This window comes from Rana temporaria, chromosome 5 (genome assembly GCF_905171775.1).
Source record: "Rana temporaria chromosome 5, aRanTem1.1, whole genome shotgun sequence".
NCBI classification, from domain to species: domain Eukaryota; kingdom Metazoa; phylum Chordata; class Amphibia; order Anura; family Ranidae; genus Rana; species Rana temporaria.
The window spans coordinates 400,859,556-400,886,834 of NC_053493.1; the positions used below are offsets into that span (position 1 = coordinate 400,859,556).

At 44.3% G+C, this 27,279-nt stretch overlaps 1 protein-coding gene across 1 annotated transcript in view; it reads left to right on the forward strand.

Moving 5' to 3' along the window:
* TG (thyroglobulin) overlaps positions 1-27,279 on the forward strand; it is a 426,102-nt gene that overhangs the window by 55,165 nt on the left and 343,658 nt on the right. The window contains exons 11-17 of the mRNA XM_040354673.1: positions 124-363; positions 1,303-1,428; positions 6,809-6,886; positions 8,410-8,525; positions 14,236-14,344; positions 15,901-16,092; positions 19,658-19,867. Of these exons, the coding sequence (XP_040210607.1) occupies positions 124-363; positions 1,303-1,428; positions 6,809-6,886; positions 8,410-8,525; positions 14,236-14,344; positions 15,901-16,092; positions 19,658-19,867 (1,071 nt within the window). The remainder of the gene's footprint in view (positions 1-123; positions 364-1,302; positions 1,429-6,808; positions 6,887-8,409; positions 8,526-14,235; positions 14,345-15,900; positions 16,093-19,657; positions 19,868-27,279) is intronic.

The window sequence follows — 27,279 nt, forward strand, 5'->3', positions numbered from 1 at the left end:
TTTCCTTAGTTATAATTTATTTATATTACATAAAGTAAAATGTGGTGTACAGTTCCCAGGGGCTGATGTATGAACTCCTCTACAGCCTTACATGTCCCTGATATAAGTTTTGTGTCTCTGCAGGTCCCAGAACGTGTGATCTGGCCAGAATGAAGTCCCAGCAGTTTGTGGAGGAGGCACAGAAAATTATTGGTGCTTCCAATGTCACCCATCTCCCCCTGGGACTCAGTTTCTTGCTGGCCAACGGTATACAGCTGTCAGGAAGAGATCTAATGTATACAGAGGAATACAAATCTGTGATCGCACTGTCTGAAAGTTTCTTGAGGAAGGACATGTACGCTATACAGCTTGCGGCATACTCAAGTATGTAGAGGGTCATATTAACTTAGATGTATATACTGTACATTTCCTCTACAGTGCTATAAAAAGTTGGGGCATACAAGGACTATAATATACCTTATTTATTAGTATTTATCAAGGTTGAGAGGATGTCACTTCCTTTGCTCCCATTGGAGTCCATATAAAATGAAGGGTAGGGGGTTGCAGGGGGAGGTAAGGGTGCTCACAGAGCACACACAGTAGAGGGCGCATACATATCCTACATGCACACACAGAACACAAAATACACAGCACAGAGCATACACAGGACAGTGTGCACACACAATGACAGAGCACACACACATAGGGTCATAACAATAGGTGGACAGGAGGGGTAGTTACCCTATGCAAAGTGTAGCAAAGTCAGGACCAATCCAGCGCCTAGACTTGCTGAGTGATGTCAGCCGACAGCGGGCTTTAGCCCGTTGTTGACTGAAAACAGGAGTGCAGAAAGATGTGCACTCCTGTGATCCATAGTAGAAGTAGGGCCAAATAAACTTTGGCCATACTTCTCCTTTAAACTTTCAGGACAAGCTTTTGGGGGTGTTTCTTTTCTTCCCAGTCCAAAGTTTTAGCAAAGTGTTAAGAAGAACAATCTTCAAATAAAAAATAATAATAAAAAAAAGATGCGGACACTAATACACATGCTTTGTGCACTCACATGACTCGCAAGAGGATACAAACAGAGATTAAATCACTTTTTGTAGAAGAGCGGGAAATGATTAACAGATGAGACAGATGAGACATAAAACAAAAATATGTTTTTAAAGAGGCTTGTATTTTTAAAAAGCACAAAATACTAAATCTGTGGAAGCCCAGCATATGTGTAGGAGGTGGAGAACCAAAATTGGCATGACCTGAAACTTTTTGTAAAGCACACCAGTGGTCAATATTGTAACTCAGTCTGTCTTGCCTATTATGCAGCCTTGAAGTTCTTCCAGGAAAGCAGATTTGGTAGCAGAGAGACTCTGCAGCTGTCCTATGCTCCGTATATCCCTCAGTGTGATGGTCTTGGAAACTGGAACCCTATGCAGTTTTATCAAGGAACTGGTGAGAAGATGCAGATTTTTCTCTAAGAATGACAAATGGCTGAATTATTATGATGTCTGGTGGAACAGAGGAGAACATAAGGAAAACAAGGAAAGGAAATGATGAGGGGAACATGAGGAAAACAAGGAAAGCACAGGATGAGGAGAACATGAGAAAAACAAGTGAAGGACAGGATGAGGAGAACATGAGGAAAACAAGGGAAGGACAGGAGGAGGATAATATGAGAAAAACAGAGGAAAACAGGAGGAGTATAACATGAGGAAAACAAGGGAAGGACAGGAGGAGGAGAACATGAGGAAAACAAGGAAAGCACAGGATGAGGAGAACATGAGGAAAACAAGGAAAGCACAGGATGAGGAGAACATGAGGAAAACAAGGGAAGGACAGGAGGAGGAGAACATGAGGAAAACAAGGGAAGGACAGGAGGAGGATAACATGAGAAAAACAAAGGTAGGACAGGAGGAGGATCACATTAGGAAAACAAGGGAAGGACAGGAGGAGGAGAACATGAGGAAAACAAGGGAAGGACAGGAGGAGGATAACATGAGAAAAACAGGGGAAAACAGGAGGAGTATAACATGAGGAAAACAAGGAAAGCACAGAAGGAGGAGAACATGAGGAAAACAAGGGAAGGACAGGAGGAGGATAACATGAGGAAAACAAGGGAAGGACAGGAGGAGGATAACATGAGGAAAACGAGTGAAGGACAGGAGGAGGATAACATGAGGAAAACAAGGGAAGGACAAGAGGAGGAGGAGAACATGAGGAAAACAAGGGAAGGACAGGAGGAGGATAACATTAGGAAAACAAGGAAAGGACAGGATAAGGAGAACATTAAGAAAACAAGGGAAGGACAGGAGGGGGAGAACATGAAGAAAACAAGGGAAGGACAGGAGGAGGATAACATTAGGAAAACAAGGAAAGGACAGGATAAGGAGAACATTAAGAAAACAAGGGAAGGACACGAGGAGGAGGAGAACATGAGGAAAACAAGGGAAGGACAGGAGGAGGATAACATTAGGAAAACAAGGAAAGGACAGGATAAGGAGAACATTAAGAAAACAAGGGAAGGACAGGAGGGGGAGAACATGAAGAAAACAAGGGAAGGACAGGAGGAGGATAACATTAGGAAAACAAGGAAAGGACAGGATAAGGAGAACATTAAGAAAACAAGGGAAGGACACGAGGGGGAGAACATGAAGAAAACAAGGGAAGGACAGGAGGAGAACATGAGGAAAACAAGGAAAGGACAGGATAAGGAGAACATTAAGAAAACAAGAGAAGGACAGGAGGGGGAGAACATGAGGAAAACAAGGAAAGGACAGGAGGAGGAGAACATAAGGAAAACAAGGAAAGGACAGGAGGAGGAGAACATGAGGAAAATAAGGGAAGGACCGGAGGAGGAGATCACAAGGAAAATAAGGGAAGGGCAGGAGGAGGAGAACATAAGGGAAAACAAGGGAAGAACAGAAGGAGTAATATGAGAACATTATTGGTTGAACTAGATGGACTTGTGTCTTTTTTTCAACCAGACTAACTATGTAACCATGAGGAAAATAAGGGAAGAACATGGGAAAAATAAGGGAATGACAGAAGGAGGAGAACAGGGGAAAAATCAGGGCAGGACAGGAGGAGGAGAACATGAGGTAGACAAGAGAGGGCAGGAGAAGAAGAGCATGAGGAAAGCAATGGAAATACAAACGCAGGGTAAGGAACAAGGAAAGAACAGGAGCAGTAATAGGAAAACATGGGAAAACATTGGAATGACATAAAGAGGAGAACATGAGGAAAACAAGGGAAGGACAGGAGGAGGGAACATGATGAAAACAAGGAAAGGGCAGGAGGAGAACATGAGGAAAACCAATGAAGGACAGGAGGAGAAGAACATGAGGAAAACAAGGGAAATGCAGAAAGAGGAAAACAAGGGAGGAACAAGAGGTAGAGAACATAAAGAAAACAAGGGAAAGCCAAGAGGTAGAGAACATGAAGAATACAGTGAACATAAATTAGAAGGAGACTATAAGCAAACCAAGTGAAGGACAGGAGTAGAAGAACATGAGGAAAACAAAGGAGATACAGGAGGAGGAAAACATAAGGAAAACAAGGGAAGAACAAAAGGTAGACCGCATTAGAAAAACAAAGGAAGGACAGAAAGAGGAGAACATGAGGAATGCAAGGGAAAAACATGAGGAGGAGAACATGAGGAAATCAAGGGATAAACATGAGGAGGAGAACACAAGGAAAACAAAGGACAGACAGGTGGGGACCAGCGGCTAGGAGGAATTTAGCATAAGCACCACTAAAAGCAGCAGTGCAGTGTAAAATTACTGATAGCACCCCTAGTATTAACCGCCCATTGACCCACTAAAAACCCATTCATAACTTCAAATGTTCTTACCATAACAGACACTTGGAACGCAGTGCCGTATTAACAAAATTGGGAACTTCATGGTGCCATGGAAGGGAATGTGCTTCTGCTTGGTCCTAAGCGCATCTGCCTCCCTTCACCTCAAGTATCAACTGATGTGGTTCTCCACAGCATCCTTAGTAAATATACACCACTTTCCCCCTCCACACAGCCTGTGATCATTATAGCATGGTAGCGCTCATGGGATCATTATAGTAGTCCTTAAAAAGCCATAATGTGAACTGAGTAAAATGTGGGAGCTATTTTAGAGAAGCCTGCTTCTCAATAGGGATCCAGCTCCTTCCCTTGAACAGGGCAGGAGGTTAAACCAGTAATTACTGTACACGTGGGTGCTGCAAGAGGGGAACCTTTTTGAACCACAGTGCGGACAGAGTTATTTTGGAAATGCTTAGAGTCGGTTCACACTAGGGCGACACGACTTCCAGCGCGACTTTCAGAGGCCACTCCGACACAACTTGAGCATGAACCACAGGGCGATCTGGGACGATTTACAACACGACTTGAAGTCGTCTCCAGGACAGGAGACTTTCCAGTGGCCAATCAAACAACAATCAGCTCTAGGGGAGGGAGGGGGAGGGAGAGGTTTGCCTGAGAAATGTATGTTATCTTCCTGGAAAGTCGCTTCAGTTAAGACAGTGATCAGACTTGGATCAGACTTCCATTGAAATCAATGGGTACAAATCTCCTACAAGTCGGATTGAAGTAGTACAGGAACTTCTTTTGAAGTCGGAGCAACTCGAGTCGTGTGTATTAAAACCGCTCCCATTCACTTGCATTGTTTTTCTCGACAGCGCGACTTGGGACGACTTGAGGCGACTTCAAGTCGGATCCCAAGTCGCCCCAGTGTGAACCGGCTCTTAAAAGGATATATTATGTAAAAACATCAAAATATAAATATCCTGTTGATCTAAAAAAAAAAAAAAAGTTGGTATAGGTAATGGTAACAATATTTTGATAGTAGTGGCACTAGCTACTGTAACACATTGGGGTTGATTTACTAAAAATGGAGCATGCAAAATCTGGTGCAGCTGTGCATGGTAGTCATTCAGCTTCTAACTTCAGCTTGTTCAATTCAACTTTAACAAAAAAACCTTGAAGCTGATTGGTTTCTTTGCAGAGCTGCACCAGATTTTGCACTCTCCAGTTTTAGTAAATCAACCCCAAAGTGTTATAGTAGCTAGTGCCAGTACTATCAAAACAAAATGACCTATACCAACTTTTTTTCCCCCGTAAATTAACCACATTGGGTTAATCAATATACCAAAATCATTGCATTATCAATAAACAGCACTCTGTGCATTCAACAAAACCAGGAATATAGCCAACTGTGTACTATAGAAACAGGATACAACTATGATACCATAGAATTCAAATATAAATGTTGCATTCTCAATACAATCCAAAGGTAGGAGCCTAAGCGATTGGTGCAATATTTAAAAAAATTGCATTTTATAGGCAAATACATAGCTGCAGAAAATTTTAATTTTTTTTTCTCTTCTGCATGAACCCTAAAATGACTTACTGCCAACATACAGTAGATCTAATGGGAATTCCAGTCTTGCATGCTGGCAAAGTAGATGGTGTTGATGAAAAATTCTCACTTTGCCAGGATAGGACAGGCCCTGAAAATGCTGGCTAACGACCAAAAAGAGTTTTTGGTGGGAGGACAGTAGGGTTGTCCTGAACCTATTTATTCAAGTCCTTACAAAGACTATGCAAGGTAACATGTACTTTGTTCTACTAGTTAAACAGGTTGCTTATTGCATCATTGTGGGCTCTTGTTCTCTGATAATATAACTACATTATGAAAACCACAAATTGTCTATGGTCTTAGTTGTGCATGAGCTTATTGGAGCTCTATTACATAGACCAAGATAAAAATAGCTTTACCATGAACTGTATCTATTTTGGCCTTGTTACTTTGTCCTTTGGATTTCATTAAACAATAAGTCCACCCAAAATATTTATAATTAAATTGAGGTCAACCACCCACTGACTTCCTATATGTTTTAGAAATTCAATGGCTATGTATGCTTGAGTTCAATGCTCTGCCCCTTCTGTGGCTCCTAGAAGCCATGAAAATGGCCTCCTTCCTTCTGCTGCCATACAGCATAATGCCAAATAAATAAATGGAGGATCCATTAGTAATAGGGAGACATCTCTTGTCTAGGCCAAATTCAATTCAGTGATCTTGCCACCTGTGAGATATACAAACCTGGCATGTGATTCCAACTATCTGCATCCATCAAAAACTAAAATGTTGTCTTTGTGCGATGTTTCATGAAAGGGAAGGAGGTTCTGCTGTGTTCAGGATATACTTTAGGGCAGATTAGCTTGGAAAGTCATTGCCCGGTATTGGCTCATTCAGCTCTATAGGTCGTTAGGTATATGAGAAGAATGGCAGCATTTGATAGGGTGCTAACAACCTCCAATCAGAGAAAAAAGAAGATGTTATTTATTTCCTTTGCCTCCATTTCTCACCAAACCAATGTAAACACTTATCTGTGAGGCCCCGTACAAACGTCCGAGGAACTCGACGGGCAAAACACATAGTTTTGCTCGTCAAGTTCATTGTAAAGCCGCCGAGGATCTTGGCGAGCCAAGTTTCCTCATTGACTAACGAGGAAATAGAGAACATGTTCTCTATTTGGCCGTTCCTCGTCGGCTTCCTCGGCGAAAAGTGTACACACGACCGAGTTTCTCGGCAGAATACAGCTCCGATCGAGTTTCTGGCTGAATTCTGTCGAGAAACTCGGTCGTGTGTACGGGGCCTGACTGTGATAGCTGTACTTGTAAACTGACGTTTGTTATCTACTAATATTTGATTTATGCATTCTATTGTCCATTGTTTGCTTGTTTTAAGCTTCAATAAAACCTTTTAATTTTGAAAAAAAAGAAGAAGAAGACGAAGAAGCTGGAAAAATCATTGCTAATAGATTTCTGTTTCCACAGGTCACTACTGGTGTGTGGATAATAAAGGAAGCTACCTTGAAGGGTCCCTGGTATCACGGACTTCTATCCCCCCGAAGTGTAAGTCTCTGTATATATTTTCTTCTACAGCATTAAAAGGAAGTGTTATGCCGCGGACATGCGATCGGAATTTCCGACAACAAATGTTCGATGTGAGCTTTTGGTTGGATAATCCGACCGTGTGTTTGCAAGACAAGTTTGAGCCAACATCTGTCGAAAAAAAATCCACGGTTTTGTTTTCGGGATGTCCGATCGTGTGTACGCGGCATAAAACTTGATTGAATATGACCTATAGTCAGGAAGTAAAGATATCTATTGTGGCTTCTCTAGAGCAAGGAAAGCCATGCACTGTGCGACATCAATAATGGGGTCATTGCCCATTTAGATTTTAACATTAGCTTGTGCACATGAGCCTTGTTTACATGCTATTGACATGCATGTTGAAGCACATATCAAATGTTTGCATTGCAGGCCAGGCAACACAGGTCACATGCAGCCTATTGCTTTCAAACAGATGTGTTTAAAGCGGGGGTTCACCCTAAAAAAATGTTTTTCTTTATCTACCATCCAAACAAGCATACTAGCGTCAGCTACAGTATGCCTTTTTTTTTTTGCGCTGTACTTACGGTTTAATCCGTAACTTTCGTTTCAGACTCCGGCGGGGAAATGGGCATTCCTATGAAGAGGGGAACATGATTGACGGTCGGCTATGGCGCGTCACACGTATAGCGTCGTGAAGAGCCAATTCTTACTCCGGCTATTTTCGGAACGTGTGACCATAGCCGGCCGTCAATCATGTTCCCCTCTTCATAGGAACGCCTTTCCCCGCGGGAGTCTAAAAACGAAAGTTACGAATTAAACCGTAAGTACAGCGCAAAAAAAAAAAGGCATACTGTAGCTGACGCTGGTATGCTCGTTTGGATGGTACATAGTTGTGTTTTTGGGTGAACCTCCGCTTTAAGATGTGCTGCATTCAAATGTAATAGCCAACATTTGACAACAGCACCCATGAACACAAGTAAATATTAATTCCGATAGCTTTCTCTGAATACCAGCACCTTGCATAAGGTTTGCTTCAACCTCCCCCCCCCCAAAAAAAAAAATACAGTTGATGTGCCCTTTACTCATTGTCTTATTTCTAAGCTACATAAATATACTTACAAGACAAACAAATGCAGCGTTGTCTTCTTCTCCCACACCGCTCTCCTACAAAAGGTCCTGTCTTGTGCTGCCACCTTCCTCTTGTATGTCATCATTGGCCTGGCTGTCTCTTCCGGGTTCATGCAGCGGGTCCCCTGGTGAAACGGTGCATGCACATCTATTGTAGGTTGTCTCTAGGGCCTCCTGGCGAAATTATGTGGGTATCCCAGGAGTCTTGGGTAATTTGGGGGATATATCATTCTTACCTAGACGAGAAAGGGTGATAAATTTGTTAAAAAAATAAATAAATAATTAAGCTAAAATTGAAAAGGAGACTGAAGGTCCACATTAAGCTTGGCCAAAAATACAAATTACGGAAAATGCCCTGTTTAACAAATGGTTGTTAACACAAAGTTAAATATGTAAACCCTCTTTCTCTGTAGGTCAAACACAATGCCAACGAGCTGAAACAAAAGCCCTGATCTCCAGCTGGTTGCCAAGAAAATCTTCTACTCTTAGTACTGGCACATATGAAGAATTTATACCAACGTGTACAGAGGTAACCTAATGCATAATGACTCGCTTATAAAGCCTGGTCTGGGTAAAAATTGGGATATTATTTTCATTAATATTTGTTGTCATTTTTTCCTCAAACGTGTTGAGAAGGAGGCAAGAAAAGTATACATGAATATTTTGGACCAGTTTTTAACAAACTTTTAGCTAACCTCAATTTGCATCTAGCCTCATGCCGCGTACACACGGTCGTTTTTCAGCATTAAAAAAAATGTTGTTTTTCAGCATGTCCAAAAAACTATGTTTTTCCAACTTCATCATTAAAAACGATGTTGCCCACACACCATCGTTTTTGAAAAATGATGAACAAAGCGCGGTGACGTACACCACGTACGACGGCACTCTAAAGGGGAAGTTCTATTCGCCTTTGGGCTGCTTTTAGCTGATTCCTTGTTAGTAAAAGACGATTTGCGCTTTTTTGTCTGTTACAGCGTGATGAATGTGCTTACTCCATTATGAACGGTAGTTTTACCAGAACGAGCGCTCCCGACTTATAACTCGCTTCTGGGCATGCGCGGGTTTAAAACGTTGTTTTAGCACACACACGATCATTTTTTACAACCCGAAAAACGACATTTTAAAAAACTACGTTAAAAAATGCAGCATGTTCGAATTTTTTTTTTTACGTTTTTCATGCCGAAAAACGTCCGTGTGTACGCCGCATCATAGTCCCTGCTTGGTAGCAGTAAAAAAATTAGGGAAAGTAAGCTTGCCCAATTATTAGAGGTATGTACAATTTTTTCTCCTTCTGTAACGTATTGATCTAATTGTAGAGTTTATTATAACAATGTTTGATTTACCCATAACCCTTTTTTTTCTTTTGTTAGAGGCCTCATATCAAAACTTCTGTGGTGTAAGCCCTGCAAACACAAGAACAAAAATGTTATATATTGCAGCTTACCAGTCAGTCTTTAGATGTGATGGCTGCATTCATTTTCTTTTATTGAGGCTTTTTACCCCCTTTATTTTCACTACCTGATCCAGCCAGTAACTCTTTATTGTCCTAGGGTGGCAATACTCACTTACCCATCTTACTGTATTGCAGTTGTGTCATGCTAGGGCAGGACCATAGAACAACCCCCCCTCTCCTTTTCTCCACAAGGGGGAGTTTTGCAGGGGCTGGGCTGAATTTAATTTCTTATATTCCTCCCTTTGTCATCTATGACACTCCGATGGAAAGTGAGTGAGTGAAGGAAAAAACGTATATAGTGCAACACATGCAAACTGAATCGCCTCTGGGCACTGTCTCCATTCTCTGGGTAAGGAAACCTCTTGACCTCAGAAGAGATGGGTTTTAATCTTTCTCCTGAAGGCCAAGTGGTCAAACTCCAATCGGATGGTGGTTGGTAGAGCGTTCCACAGTCAAGGTCCCTGAACTGCAAATCTTCAATCTACTTTGGACTTGTATCTGGCTTTGGGTATCTGGAGTAGTAGACAGTGATGACGAAACATATAACCACCAAACAATACCTTTTGATTAAAGGGAGTAAAATAGGTACCCTTTTCCCCTAAAAATGCCTTACAGATGATGTCAGTCTGATAACTCAAATGTAAGACAAAGGCTTACTTCAGCAGGCTGATATCAGAAATTCCCAGACCGTCTCAAGCTTTTCGTTTCGGATTCTCGGGGTTACCTGTAAATTCCCTCCTGGCTGGCTCGCCAACTGTTCTGGAAATTTTATAGATAGGCAACTCCTATATTCATAGTGATTTCAAATTAAATAATACCTACTGCAGTAGGGAACACACACAAAATATACACTCAGCATCTTTCCAAATAACTGTTCTGTTTATTCGGCGCAATTTACGTTTTTTATACAAGTGGGCCTGATTCCCAAAAGAGATACGCAGGCGGAACTGCTGTTCAGTCTGTGCCTAACTTTGGAAACGATCCTCAAAAGGCTTTTTCCAAAGTTAGGCAGAAAATCTGACATGTGTAAGACACTTACACGGTCAGATCTTAGGATGCAGTACCGCATCCGCCACTGGGGGCATTTCTCATTGAAATGCAGCTTTGAGTATGCAAATGAGGACTTAAGCAGATCCACAACGCTTTTCATCAGCTTTTCATCCTTGTGATTTCTGCGTAAGTTCCGATTTGCTTGCGCAAAACTAGGGCTGGTTTTACAATGTGGAAAGTTAGTCACACCTTGTAAAGGCCCATTCAAGCGACGGCATTTGGTATGCATTCCCGAGGGAGAACTCCACGGCAATTTGTAAATTCAAAACCGGCATGGGTTCCCCCCCCAGGAGCATACCAGGCCCTTAGGTCTGGTATGGGTTGTAAGGAGACCCCCCCCACGCCGAAAAATCGACGTAGGGGGTCCCCCTACAATCCATACCAGACCCGTATCCAAAGCACGCTACCCGGCCGGTCAGGAATGGGAGTGGGGACGAGCGAGCGCCCCCCCCTCCTGAGCCGTGCCAGGCCGCATGCCCTCAACATGGGGGGGTTGGGTGCTCTGGGGCAGGGGGGCGCACTGCGGGCACCCTGTCCCCATGTTGATGAGGACAGGACCTCTTCCCGACAACCCTTGCCGTTGGTTGTCGGGGTCTGCGGGCGGGGGCTTATCGGAATCTGGGAGTCCCCTCAAATAAGGGGGCCCCCAGATACCGGCCCACCACCCTAAGTGAATGGATATGGGGTACATTGTACCCCTACCCATTCACCTGGAGGCAAAAAGTTAAAGTTATTAAACACACAACACAAGGGTTTTTAAAATAATTTATTATTCTGCTCCGGAGGCCCCCCCTGTCTTCTTTATTAGCTCTAATACCAGGGGGGGCTTCTTCTTCCGCTTTCCGGGGGTCTTCTCCTCTCTCCAGGGGGGGGTTTCTTCTTCCGCTCTCCGGGGGGGGCTTCTCTGCTCTCCGGGGGTCTTCTTCTATCTTCTCCCCTCTTCCGCTGTTGACTCGGCGAACCCCGGTTCTTCTGCAGCTGTCCGGTGCCTTCTTCTTCAGCGCTGGCTGCCTGCTATCTTCGTGTGTTAGCTCAATTACTAGCAGGCAGCCAACGCGGTCTTCTGTGACGTCAGGTTCTTCTTCTCCCCTCTTCCGATGTTGACTCGTCGCCTCTTGTCACTGCAATGATGGAAGCGCGCCTTGCATCCCATTTATATAGGCATCACCGTCCCATCATGCTCCGGCTGGTACCCACGTGGTGGGTGCCTACCCACGTGCACCCACCACGTGGGTACCTACCGGAGCATGATGGGACGGTGATGCCTATATAAATGGGATGCAAGGCGCGCTTCCATCATTGCAGTGACAAGAGGCGACGAGTCAACATCGGAAGAGGGGAGAAAAAGAACCTGACGTCACAGAAGACCGCGTTGGCTGCCTGCTAGTAATTGAGCTAACACACGAAGATAGCAGGCAGCCAGCGCTGAAGAAGAAGGCACCGGACAGCTGCAGAAGAACCGGGGTTCGCCGAGTCAACAGCGGAAGAGGGGAGAAGATAGAAGAAGACCCCCGGAGAGCGGAGAAGCCCCCCCCCCGGAGAGCGGAAGAAGAAGCCCCCCCCGGAGAGCGGAGAAGACCCCCGGAGAGCGGAAGAAGAAGCCCCCCCTGGTATTAGAGCTAATAAAGAAGACAGGGGGGTGCCTCCGGAGCAGAATAATAAATTATTTTAAAAACCCTTGTGTTGTGTGTTTAATAACTTTAACTTTTTGCCTCCAGGTGAATTTGAGGGGACTCCCAGATTCCGATAAGCCCCCGCCCGCAGACCCCGACAACCAACGGCAAGGGTTGTCGGGAAGAGGTCCTGTCCTCATCAACATGGGGACAGGGTGCTCTGGGGTGGGGGGGCCCGCAGTGCGCCCCCCTGCCCCAGAGCACCCAACCCCCCCATGTTGAGGGCATGCGGCCTGGCACGGCTCAGGAGGGGGGGGCGCTCGCTCGTCCCCACTCCCATTCCTGACCGGCCGGGTAGCGTGCTTTGGATACGGGTCTGGTATGGATTGTAGGGGGACCCCCTACGTCGATTTTTCGGCGTGGGGGGGGGTCTCCTTACAACCCATACCAGACCTAAGGGCCTGGTATGCTCCTGGGGGGGGGAACCCATGCCGGTTTTTTCTTTGAAAATTGGCATGGAGTTCTCCCTCTCAGGAATGCATGCTGAGCGACGCTGTCATTTTTTTTAATTATTATTTGTTTTCCCGGCGCGTATATTTTTTTTCACCCGTCGCAACTTTAGTGTCCCGTCGCAATCCACAAAGCCCAGCGTCAATTACGTTCGCGCGCTGCACGTCGGGAAAATGACGTCACACGCATGCGCAGTACGGCCGGCGCGGGAGCGCGCCTCATTTAAATTTTAAACGCCCCCCGGAGAGGAGGACCGCCTTGCGACGGAGGCACTTAAGTTACACGGCCTGGAATTTCTAGGTAAGTGCTTTGTGGATCAGGCACTTAGGTAGAAACTTTAAGTCAGTGTAACTTAACTGCTGAAAGTTAAGTTAGGCAGCTTTTTTGGGAATCAGGCCCATGATTACTTAGGTATCATATTAATATTACAATTGTACTTTTTAGGCCACTTTCACACTAAAGCAGCGGCCACGTTAGCGGTAAAGTGCAGCTAGATTTAGCAGTGGTTTACTGTCGTTTTAGCGGGGCTTTTCAACCGCTAGCGCTTTTAACACCCACTAGCGGCTGATAAAGGGCTTTGCAGGTGCTTCGGCAGCGCTGACCATTGATTTCAATGGCAGGGGCATTTTGATAGTGCCGTATACAGCGCTCCTAAACCACCCCAAAGAGGCTGCTTGCAGGACTTTTTTTCCTGTCCTGCAAATGCACTGCCCCAGTGTGAAAGCACACTGGGGCTGTAGAGGGGCAGTTTACAGGCGCTTTTCAGGTGCTATTTGTAGCGCAAAAGTGCCCCTAAAAGGCCTCAGTGTGAAAGTGGCCTTATGGTAACAAGGGGCGTAACATAGGCAAGCTAATTCTAATCAGGACTTGAAAGAATGCAAGCATATAATGAAAACATTATTAGTGCCGTTTGTACAGTGAGTGCAGTGTGCAATACAAAATATAAAATAGAATAAAATGATATACAAATTTTACAACTTCCGTAACGCTCTTCCCGTTTGAGAGTAGTCAACCTAGTGACTCCTGTTGAATGGAACTGCTGGAAAATTTGTGTTCGATCAGTGCAAGTTCCTGAATCTGACCTGGTATCAGCTGCCTGCAGTCACTGTACAGCGGGGCTGCATTGTGAGAGGAAGAAGCAGCACAATGAGCCAATCAGTTAATGTACTAACAACATGCTGATAGGAGGAGAAATAAGAGTGACAGAGAGTTTACCATTGTGCTGCTTCTCCATTCACTGTCCAGTCACAGGCTGAGACGGGTCCAGGATGGCCAGGGCTCAGGGAAGTAAGTAAAATGAAGGTGGCTACAAGATTGGGAACAGCTCGTGGCTTGACATCATAAAAGATTGCAGTAGAAATCTCTGGATTGAAGGGGAAAACATTAGCAAAGTTTTAGTTTTATCTTTTATGGCGCTATTCACTTTTATCTTGTTATTATTATTATTACTATTTTTTTTACTGGAGTTCTGCTTTAAGAGTATTTTACCAATAGGAATTTTTGCCTGTATTATTAATAGGAAAGAGGTCATAACGCTGGTATTTTTTTCCCCAGAAAAGGTGGCTGTTCAATATGTTGGTTTTATCCTAAATAATGGCATGCCTCTATTTTAGGCCGGGCAGTATGTTCCTTTACAAAGATCAGACACAGATTCTTGGTGTGTGAGTCCTGTGAGTGGTGAAGCCATCCCAAAAGACGTTAAGGCCTTAAAGAACACAAATTGTAAGTTATACAATCTTTTTCTGAGAACTTTTTCACTTGACATAAATTGAACGTGTACATTAATAGCTGGATTCAGAAAGCTTTACGCCGGTGTATCAGTAGATACGCCGACGTAACTCAGAATCTACGCCGTCCTAAATTTAGGCATATTCTGGAAACCAGATACGCTTAAATTAGGCTAAGATACGAGCGGCGTAAGTCTCCTACGCCGTCGTATCTTAGGGTGCAATTTTTCCTCTGGCTGCTAGGTGGCGCTTCCGTTGAGTTCGGCGTAGAATATGGAAATGACTAGATACGCCGATTCACGAACGTACGTGCGCCCGGCGCATTTTTTTTACGTCGTTTACGTATGGTTTTGTCCGGCGTAAAGTTAGTCGAACAAATAGCTGGCCTAGTCAATGTTAAGTATGGCCGTCGTTCCCGCGTCGAAATTTGAAAGTTTTACGTCGTTTTCGTAAGTCGTCCGTGAATGGGGCTGGACGTAATTTACGTTCACGTCGAAACCGATACGTCCTTGCGGCGTACTTTGGAGCAATGCACACTGGGATATGTACACGGACGGCGCATGCGCCGTTCGTAAAAAACATCAATCACGTCGGGTCACCACTCATTTACATAAAACACGCCCCCTCATCCTCATTTACGCTACGCCGCCGTAACTTAGGAGGCAAGTGCTTTGTGAATACAGTACTTGCCTCTCTGACTCACGGCCGCGTAGCGTAAATACGATACGCTACGCCGCCGCAAAGATACACACATGTACCTGAATCTAGCTATAAGTATATCCTAACTCAAAGAAAAGTGTAATGTATACATAAAGTATGACTAAACTCAAGAAAAATAATATATATTACAGCATACCAGTCCTTATGCGTACACACGACCGTTTTTTGGGTTCTAAATTTTTTTTTTTATGTCATTAAAAACTATCGTGTGTGGGCTTCAGAGCATTTTTCGGGTTCTGAAAAACGGGCAAAAAAAAATTCGAACATTCTCTATTTTTTCACGACGTTTTTAACGTTGTCGTTTTTAAGGTTGTAAAAATTGGTCGTGTGTGGGCTTTAACGACGTGAAAAATCCGCGCATGCGCAGAAGCAAGTTATGAGACGGAAGCGCTCGTTCTGGTAAAACTAGAGTTCGTAATGGAGTAAGCACATTCATCACACTGTAACAGACAGAAAAGCGCAAATCGTCTTTTACTAACACAAAATCAGCTAAAGCAGCCCCAAGGGTGGCGTCATCCGAATGGAACTTCCCCTTTATAGTGCCGTCGTACGTGTTGTACGCCACCGCGCTTTGCTAGAGCATTTTTTACACGATCATGTGTAGGCAAGGCCGTTTTAATGATCAAGTTGAAAAAAACGTTGTTTTTTCTAGAGCCTGAAAAACGTTGTTTTTTACAACCCGAAAAATGATTGTGTACACGCGGTATTAGATGTGGTGGCTGCATTTGTTTTCTTTATTTTGGGCTAAGTACATTTTATGCAAGTACCTTGCAATTTATTACATTTATAATTTTGGGGATTAGATAAAATATTATTCTATGTCACCTTTAGGTCCAAGCCCCTGTGCCATATTGACTGAAGACATTGCACAAGGTGGAGGGATCGGTGTTGTTTGTAGCGGGAATGAGACCCGGGAGCAGTGTGACCCGGATAGCAATGTGTGCTATTGCCTATTCCCAACCGGTGAGGAGGCTGCTGGGACTCGGGTCCCCATGACGGAAAGGTCAGGCTCCCTGTGCCAGGGTATGTTCTGTTTGACTACATTGGATCTCCAACTAATATCATTTGCAGCCCATTTTATCATTTTTAGACTACTGGTTGGTTAGCCAGTGAACATTGTCACTGAGCAGTGATCACAGTCAATGGAGTCTGGGTGCATCACCCTTCCCACACACAGGTGAAGCACGTGTTCACTTTTGAAGGGAATGGGCCAGATCCACGTACCCTAGCGCATATTTCCGTCGGACGTAGCGTATCTATGATACTCTACGCCGCCGTAACTTACATTTTTTTTTTGGTATCCTGAAAGAATTTCCGCCGTAAATTACGGCGGCGTAGCGTAACTTAGGCGACGTAAGGGCGCGCAATTCAAATGTATGTGATGGGGGTGTGTTTTATGTAAATACGTCTTGACCCAACGTAAATGACGTTCTTTTTCAACTGCGCATGCGCCGTCCGTGGGGGTATCCCAGTGCCCATGCTCGAAATTAAACCGGAACAAGCCAATGTTTACGACGGTGATGTCATTCTACGCAAATCCCTATTCGTGAACGACTTACGCAAACGACGTTAAATTTTCAAAATTCGACGCGGGAACGACGGCCATACTTAACATAGGATGCGCCTTATATAGCAGGGGTAACTATACGCCGGAAAAAGCCGAACGCAAACAACATAAAAAAATTCGCCGGACGGACGTACGTTCATGGATCGCCATATCTAGCTAATTTGCATACTCGACACGGAATTAGACGGAAATGCCACCTAGCGGCCAGCGTAAATATGCACCTATGATCCGACGGCGTAGTAAGACGTACGCCTGTCGGATCGATCCCTCATTCAGTCGTATCTTGTTTTGTGGATACAAAACTAAGATACGACGCGGGAACTTTGAAATTACGCGGCGTATCAATAGATATGCCGGCGTATTTCGTATGTGGATCTGGCCCTTTGTCTATTGAATTTATAGTAAGGTCATATTTTGCATTATTATTGCAGGGTTCACTTTTAAAGCAATATTTTATTGAATTTGCACACATTAACATGCTTACTCTTCCATTCTTTTGTTATATTATTAAATTTAAGATTTGTAGCTTACCCACTAGGACATGTATAGATTAGTAACTGCAATATCTCAAGCCATTCTCCTAATGCCCCGTACACACGATCGGATTTTCCATCTGAAAAACCTTGGATGTTTTTTCTGACGGAATTCCGCTCAAGCTTGGCTTGCAACACGGTCACACAAAAGTTCTCTGAACTTTCGACCGTTAATGCTTCCGAGCATGCGTCAAATTGTTTCCAAGCATGCGTCAGAATTCTGCACGTCGGAAATGTCGTCTGAAATTCCGACCGCCAAGAACGCGGTGACATACAACACTACAACGAGGCGAGAAAAATGAAGTTCAATGATTCCGAGCAAGCGTCAAATTGATTCCGAGCATGCGTGTTTTTTTGTGCGTCGGGAATTGCATACAGACGATCGGAATTTCAGACGAGAACCTTTCCCGTCGGAAAATTTGAGAACCAGATCTTTTTTACTGTCGGAAATTCCAACAGAAAATGTCCGATGGAGGCTACACATGGTCAGAATTTCCGACCAAAAGCTCACATAGAACTTTTCTTGTCGGAAATTACGATCGTGTGTACGCGGCATTAGAAGGAGCAGTAGAACACAATCATTGTGTATCCGGTCAAAGCTTGCATACAAGTGTAAATATAAATATGTTTTTTTTTCTCATGTGCATATATAAATATTCATATAAATAAGGTTTTTAACCACTTAAGGACCGCCTCCTGCACATATACGTCGGCAGAATGGCACGGCTGGGCACAGGCACGTACCTGTACGTTGCCTTTAAGAGCCCAGCCATGGTTCGCGTGCACAAACTGGTCCGAAGCTCCGTGACCGCACCCGCGGGACCAGCGGACCCGATCGCCGCCGGTGTCCCGTGTTCGGTCACAGGAGCTGAAGAACGGGGAGAGGTGAGAGTAAACACACCTTCCTCGTTCTTTTCTGTGGCAATGACACTGATCGTCTGTTTCCCGATATAGGGAACGATGATCAGTGACGTCACACGTCCAGCCCCACCCCCCTACAGTAAGAATTACTCCCTTAGGGCACACTTAACCCCTTAGCGCCACCTAGTGGTTAACCCCTTCACTGCCATTGTCATTTTCACAGTAATCAGTGCATTTTTATAGCACTTTTCGCTGTGAAAATGACAATGGTCCCAAAAATGTGTCAAAAGTGTCCGCCATAATGTCGCAGTCACGAAAAAAAATCGCTGATCGCCTCCATTACTAGTAAAAAAAAAATATTAATAAAAATGTCATAAAACTATCCCTTATTTTGTAAACGCTATAACTTTTGCGCAAACCAATCACAAAACGCTTATTGTGATTTTTTTTACCAAAAATAAGTAGAAGAATACGTATCGGCCTAAACTGAGGAAAACATTTTTTTTATATATTTTTGGGGGATATTTATTATAGCAAAAAGTAAAAGATATTGATTTTTTTTCAAAATTGTCGCTCTATTTTTGTTTATAGCGCAAAAAATAAAAACCGCAGAGGTGATCAAATACCACCAAAAGAAAGTTCTATATGTGGGAAAAAAAGGACGCCAATTTTGTTTGGGAGCCACGTTGCACGACCGCGCAATCGTCAGTTAAAGCGATACAGTGCAGAATCGCAAAAAGGGTCTTAAGTGGTTAAAACAGACTGTGGCCCAGATTCTCAGAAGAGATACGACGGCGTATCTCCAGATACGCCGTTGTATCTCTGCGTTGCGCCGTCGTATCTATGCGCCTGATTCTTAGAATCAGTTACACATAGATATCTGTTAGATCCGACCAGCGTAAGTCTCTTACGCTGTCGGATCGTAACTGCATTTTTACGCTGGCCGCTAGGTGGCGCTTCCGTCGAATTCCGCGTTGAGTATGCAAATTAGGTAGATACGCGAATTCCCGAACGTACGCCCGGCCGACGCAGTAAAGTTACGCCGTTTACGTTAGGCTTTTCCCGGCGTATAGTTGCCCCTGCTATATGGTGGCATAAGTGCGGCGTAACAATGTTAAGTATGGCCGTCGTTCCCGCGTCGAAATTTGAAAAAGTTACGTCGTTTGTGTAAGTCATCCGTGAATGGGGCTGGACGTCATTTACGTTCAAGTCGAAACCAACGACGTCCTTGCGGCGTACTTTGGAGCAATACACACATTGGTGAAGTTCCACGGACGGCGCATGCGCCGTTCGGGAAAAACGTCATCCACATCGGGTCACGGTACATTGACATAAAACACGCCCCCCTGATCCAAATTTGAATTAGGCGGGCTTACGCCGGCCGATTTACGGTACGCCGCCGCAACTTACGGAGCAAGTGCTTTGAGAATACAGCACTTGCCCGTCTAAGTAGCGGCGGCGTAACGTAAATCGGATACGTTACGCCACCGCAGATATACCCTGCTGGATGAGAATCTGGCCCTGTGTATTGAAAAGATTATGCACCTATGCTGCTCTACCTTTACATGTAACTGCTGTCTGGTTGTTTAGATACTATAACTTACATAATGTTACCTTTTGTTGCTAGCCCCGGTGTGTCCACTTCCTTTTGGCATCAAGGAAATCAAACACGGATCTATATTCTGTTCTGAGCTCCTGGATTCTGGGAAAAAGGTGCAGAAATGTCAGCTTGTGTGTCAGAAGGGCTACACCAACCTATTCTCTACTTCTACATTCACATGTGACCCCAATTCTCATCTCTGGATACTGCAGCCACCGCACAGCCAGCCCTGCCAGAGTAAGAACTTTTTATTGATCCTGTTCTTTTTTTGTCATTCAAGTTTAAGTTTATTTTCAGAAAAAAAAATCAGTACAATGTAATGAACATCAATGAAAATTATTACAGTGTTGCATACAGTCAAAAACAACATGGTACATTTAGTTCAATTCCTGCCCTTCCATTCCACATTGAAACAAAGTACCATTAAAACGTAAAAGAAATTGTGAATAACAAAAAAGAATAAATATATTGAAGAAAACAAAATCCAACCCAATTGTCCTCCCCAACCTCCAGAGATACTATAATCCATATAATCTAATCCAGACCCATGAAATTTTAATAAATACAGGCATACCCCGCTTTACGGACACTCACTTTACGTACACTCGCGAGTACGGACATGCCCGCGAGTGTACGTAAAGTGTCTCACAAGTACAAATATTCCCGCGCCGTGCACCCGCATTAGACGGAACTGAAGTTCTGAGCACTTAGCCTGCTCAGTTCCAGTGTGCTCTTTCTGTATCCTGGCTGCCTCCCCACCTCCGGTGACATCACATCCCCTCAGGCTTCCCTGTCAGCCACAGAATGCCATCCAGCCTCTCAATAGCAATGTCCTTTGTGCACAGCGCGATGTCCGGGGGATGGATTGGAGCGGCCCCCCTTGCATCAGATGAGCTTATTTACATGTGAGTGTTCCCCTGATGCCCCCACTAAAGCCCCTGGCACCCCCACTACAGCCTAGAAGTGAAAAAAGGCATTGCTTCACTTTAAGTACATTTTCGTTTTACATCAATGCTCTGGTCCCGTTGTGTACGTAAAAGTGGGGTATGCCTGTATAATAGATTGTTTGTTTAGATCTATAAGGAGGATAGATGCCTAGGGTAAACTCCACCCCCCCGGCCTCCCTAATGGGATCACTCTGTGCCCTAAGAGGCAGAATAACCCCTATCATCCCCCCTCTCTTTTAATAGATAATAAGAATAACCCGATAACAAGAGGACAACTTGAAAACCATCCTCTATATAACATACTTAAGAGGGTTTAAGAAATCATTACAATTAGGTTCAATCAAACCATTTTAAAATAAAATGTAACATATGGGAAGAATAATAAAGAATATATATTATTCTTGTCAAAATAAAGGAAAAGAACAATATATGTATGCAAAACTTGTTCCTTATTCATATAATAAAAAAAAAAAGAAACAACATAAACAAAATAATAAGAGAGAAAGAGAAATAATGATAGAGAAAAAAAAAAGACAGCATAATAAAAGAAAGAAAGATAGAGAAAGAGAAAGGAGTTGGAGAAGAGATAAAAGAAGGACAAAGGGCCTAATCCTCAAAAGAGATACGACGGAGTAACTGCTGTTACTCCGTCGTATACCTGGTCCTAACTATGGAACTGATCCACAGAATCAGTTTTCCATAGTTAGGACGAAGATCCGGCATGTGTAATTGAATTACACTGTCGGATCTTAGGATGCAGTACCGCATTCGCGGCTGGGGGCATTTCGCGTCGAAATGCCGCCTCGGGTATGCAAATTAGGACTTACGGAGATCCACGAAGCTTTTACGCTTCGTTTTTTCTCCGTAAGTTTTATTTTGCAAACGCAAAATTAGGGCTGCTTTTACAAAGTGTAAACTGTTTACACCTTGTAAAAACAGACCTTTCTTGCTCGCGACGCGATTTTTTTTTAATTTAATTTTTTTTTTTTGGCGCCGTATCTTTTTTTTTACCCGACGCAACTTTATTGTCCCGTCGCAATCCACAAAGCCCGACGTAACGTAATTTCACGCTATGCACGTCGGGAAAATGACGTCACGAGCATGCGCAGTACGGCCGGCGCGGGAGCGCGCCTCATTTAAATGGGAATCGCCCCCTGGAGAAGAGGAACGCCTTGCGCCGGCCGGATTTAAGTTACACCTCTCAAAATTTCTAGGTAAGTGCTTTGTGGATCGAGCACTTAGGTAGAAATTTTGCGGCGGTGTAACTTAAATAGGAAAAATTACGTTACGCCCGCTGGCTGAGGATTTGGCCCATAGAGCCTACCTGTCAAAAGTGCACATCAGTCCAAAGCGAAAGCTAATACTAAATCCGCAAGGTATATGAGATTCCCATAAATTTCAACCAAGGCTCCCATATTTCATTGAACTGGGTAAGTTTATCCATCATGGAGCCAATTCTTTTTTCTTGTTCCATTATCCATGTGACTTTTCTTTTCATACTTAGTATAGAAACCGATGGTTTCTTCCAGGCAGCTGCTATAGTAATTCTAGCACCCGTCAGGATAAATAATATCAGTTTTCTGGTAACCTTTTGAACCTGAGGTATGAATCCATTCAGCAAAGCAATCGCCAGGGACTGATGTAAATTACAACCCGTGACCCGTCTAATAATATGGAATACCTTGTTCCAGTATCCACATATCCTTGGACATTCCCACCATGTGTGTATCATAGAGCCCACCCCATGGCATCCTCTAAAGCAGGGGTCTCCAAACTTTTCAAACAAAGGGCCACTTTATTGCCCTTCAGACTTTAGAAGGACCGGATTAGGGCCAGCAAGGTAAGAAAATGTCATGGGCCGGGCATCAGTGAAAACAAATATGGCCTCAGGGTTGGGGGTCAATAGGAAGAGGAGTATTCCCCCTATTAGTAGGAGGAATAGTATCCCATCATTGGTATCAGTGGATATAGTGCCCCATTGTTGGTGTCAATGGGAGGAATAGTGCCTCGTGTCAGTGGGAGGAATTGTGCCCCAAGGGCCGTATAAAGGATAGCAAAGGGCCACATCTGGCCCTCGGGCCGCAGTTTGGAGACCCCTGCTCTAAAGCACAGAGGTGAGGAGGAGGGATAAATAGATGCCAATTTTAGAGGAACAAGCTACCACCTGGTAAATATTTTCACATTTGCCTCCATAAGAGGCCTTTAATAGATCTAATAAAGTTTCCACACCAATCTTTCAAGTCCCATTCATCATGAAGTTCCCTCTCCCAAGCTAGCATATGAGGTAATTTATTATCATTTGCCGCAAGTGATTTATATATAACCGAAATAAGTCCCCTTCTCTCCAAAGCTTGATCACATTTATGCTCATATGGAGATAGATGTCCAGATACATTTTTGTCTGTCCAAAGTTTCTGAGCATAATCGTATAATTGAGAAAATCTCAATTTCTCAGAGGAAGGAAGTTTAAAATTATCCACAAAATATTGTTCAGAAAGGGGACCTAAATGTGAAAAAAACCCGCCCAATACGGTACACCCCCTTGTCACGCCACCATTTAAATGATTCGATATCAACATTAGAGGTAAAGATCGGATCTTGAAAAATATCAGCCAGAGGTTGACCCTTCGAGATTATGGAAGGATTATTCCTAAGTGAATCCCAGAGAACTAAAGCCTGTGAAAGAGCCGGGGACAGAATAGAAGGTCTACTTTGGGGATACACCACATTGATCCTGTTCTAAAGGGGATTCTGGACTATGTCTCAGGGAAAATATTGTAGTGCGGGGTCGATTTTATTAGCATTTAAAAAAAATCTATACATTTTCGAAATTATTCCAAATATATATATGATTACAAATAAACATTACATACAGATTTTACTCATGATATAGGATTTCCAGAGCACTAGGGTTTAACGAAAGAGAGAGCACAGCAAATGTTGTTTGCTTTCTGGCTTACTCTCTCTGACATTTGTATAATGGAGAGATGTACAATGATCCACACCTGGCCCTACACCACCATTTCCCTCTCTGACACCATAGGAGCTGGCTGTCTTTTCTTGGTTCTTGCAGCTGGTCCTCTGATGATGCCATATAGGTGAGAGGCTATTAGGGGGCCGATTGCAAGAACCAGGAAGAGACAGCTGGCCCCTGATGATGAGCATGTACTGTGCTATCAGGGTGCTGGGCCATCATGGGGCTGACTGCAAGAGATAGCTGCCCCCCCCCCTCCCCAGGATGTGTATGTGCCTTGCCTTTGGGGCTGACCACAAGAACCAGGAAGAGACAGCTGGTCCCTGATGATGCCATATAGGTGAGAGGCTATCAGGGGGCCGATTGCAAGAACCAGGAAGAGACAGCTGGTCCCTGATGATGAGCATGTACTGTGCTATCAGGGTGCTGGGTCATCATGGGGCTGACTGCAAGAACCAAGAAGAGATAGCTGCAAGGATGTGTATGTGCCTTGCCTTTGGGGCTGACCACAAGTACCAGGAAGAGACAGCTAGTCCCGTTTGATTTACCGTGCCATCCAGGCACTTGGAAATTATGGGGTCTGACTGCAAGAACCAGGAAAACACAGCCACTCCTTGATAATGCACTGTATCAACTTTCATCAGATTGTAGTAATGCCTCCTGGAATGCATGACATGGGTTTGCCAGGAGGCTGCCGAAGTATTTTGTATTCACCTAGATGAGAAATCTGTAGGAACCCTTTAAAAAAAAAAAAAAAAAAATGCCAATTGTATAAAAGAAGATTATTTAATTTATGGAAAATCAGTGGGAAGGGGGTGAAGGTTTGCTTTTAGTTATGTGTTCACCATGGCTTGAGCTATTGAGCTCTGTCAACAGACTTTTTTTTATATAAAGTTGCTAACGATAGTATGGAACACACATGAAAAGGACCCTGGAGGACTGGATATTTAAATATAAAATATAAATGTGCAATAATTGATATTGACCTAACCCAAAAAAGGAAAATATATTTTTATAAAATGCTCGACATTACCTTTTAATTTGAGCTTTGGTATGGATTCTCCTGTATGGTCACTACAGTCTGCCCGGTGATTGCTGAGGCAATGGTTTTGATGGCAGTACTGATAAAACCTATTACTAAAACCAATCTTTTCTGCTATACAATTGTCCAATAAGAGCTGTAGTATCTGAAATTAAAGGGCCAGATTCACAGAAGAAATACGCCGGAGTATCTACTGATAGTCCGGCGTATTTTCAAATTTGCCGTGTCGTATCTTTAGTTTGAATCCTCAAACCAAGATACGACGGCTTTTGGCTTCGATCCGACAGGCGTACGGCTTCGTACGCCTTCGGATCGTAGGTGTAATACTTTGGCGCCTGCTGGGTGGAGTTTGCATCGTTTTCCGCGTCAGGTATGCTAATTAGCTGTTTACGGCGATTCACGAAGGTACGCGCGGCCGTCGCATTCTCTTACGTCGTCGCTAGTCGGCTTTTCCCGGCGTATAGTTGAAGCTGGTCTTTCGTGGCCTATCTTTAGACTTGCCATGTTAAAGTATGGCCGTCGTTCCCGCGTCGAATTTACATTTTTTTTTTTTGCGTAAGTCGTCCGTGAATAGGACGTTCAAAAAATGACGTCGGTGCAACGTCATTTCGCGCAAAGCACGGCGGGAAATTTCAAAACGGAGCATGCGCAGTATGTTCGGCGTGGGAACGCGCCTAATTTAAATGATACACGCCCCATTTGAATTAAGCGGGCTTGCGCCGGACGGATTTACGCTACGCCGCCGCAAGTTTACAGGCAAGTGCTTTGTGAATCAAGCACTTGCCCATAAAACTTGCGGCGGTGTAACGTAAATGCAATACGTTACGCCACCGGAATTCTACGTGAATCTGGCCTAAAGTCTTTATTCTGTTGGCATATGTAAAATGTAAAACAATAGTCACAGTTGATAACAAATGTGATATCTTTTGTGTTACTATATTACCCTCACTAGCAAAATCTTAAACTTGAACTCCAGGCAAATTGCTTACATTGCTTGAAATACATACAGTGGCCCGGATTCTCAAAGGAGTTACGCCGGCGTATCTCCAGATACGCCGTCGCAACTCGGCGCCTGATTCATAGAATCAGATACGCCTCACAGTTGCCTAGATACGAGCGGCGAAAGGTCTCCTACGCCGTCGTATCTTAGGGTGCATATTTACACTGGCCGCTAGGTGGCGCTTCCGTATATTTCCGCGTCAAATATGCTAATTAGCTAGATACGCCGATTCACGAACGTACGTGCGCCCGGCGTATCAAGATACGTTGTTTACGTAAGGCGTCGGACCGGCGTAAAGTTACCCCTCATAAAGCAGGGGTAAGTCATGTAAGGTATGGACGTCGGAAACGTACGAACAGCGTCGTATTTTACGTCGTTTGCGTAAGTCGTCCGTGAATGGGGCTGGACGTAAGTTACGTTCACGTCGACTAGGCATTAAGCGGGCATTATTTAATTTGAAAATTCGACGTGATACTGAGCGTGCGCGCGCGCATGCGCCGTTCGAAAAAAAGCATCATTTACGTGGGGTCATGATTGGTTTACATAAAACACGCCCCCCTGTTCCTCATTTGATTTAGGCGCGCTTACGCCGGCACATTTACGCTACGCCGATGTAACTTTGGAGGCAAGTGCTTTGTGAATACAGCACTTGCCTCTCTAAGTTGCGGCGGCGTAGCGTAACTACGATACGCTACGCCCGCTTACATTTACGCCGCCCTACAAGAATCTGGGCCAGTGCTGCGAAAAAGTATTTTTCCCATTCCTGATTTTTTATTTTTTTTTGCATATTTGTCACACTTAAAGAGGAAGTAAATCCTGATGGGTTTTACTTCCTCTTTATACCCCTGCAAAGTAAAAGCATAATGGGGTAGTATGCATCGTATTCTACCCCACTATGTTGCACTTACCTGCAAACAAAGCCTGCAATGTCCCTGCTGGTGGCCGCGTTCATCTTCACCCCTCTTCTTCCGGGATCGTGGACTCTGGCTCTGTGACTGGCCGGAGTCGCGTGACGTCACTGCCATGCGCGCGGGAGCCAACGGCCACGGCACAGGCCCTATAGAAACGACACCTTTATTTAGTGCGCATGCGCTAATTACGTCGGCGCAAGCGTATATGGTAAATATCTCCTAAACCGTGCAGATATTTATAGTACCTACAGGTAAGCCTTATTATAGGCTTACCTTAACCACTTGGGATCCGCCTGCCGTTAATTGACGGCTACAGTGCGGATCCCAATCTCCAAACTGCCGTCAATTGACGTCCGCCCCTTAGGGCGGTCCCCGCGCGCGCTCCAGAGCGCGCTGCGGGGAAAATCTGTGTTGGCCGTGTCCCTCGGACACAGCCAATTACAGATCGCTGCGAACGGCCAATCAGAGTGGCCGTTCGCGAGGCGATCTGTGCGGCCAATGAGAGAGGATCTCATATGTAAACATATGAGATCATCTCTCATTGCCGTTTTACACAGAGACAGCGGTGCTGTCTCTGGAGAGGAGACGGATCTGTGTCTCTTGTACATAGAGACACAGATCGGTCACCCCCCCCCAGTCATCCCCCCCTCCACCTACAGTTAGAACACTAAGCAGGGATACATTTAACCCCTTCCTCACCCCCTAGTGTTAACCCCTTCAATGCCAGTCACATTTATACTGTAATTAGTGCATATTTATAGCACTGATCGCAGTA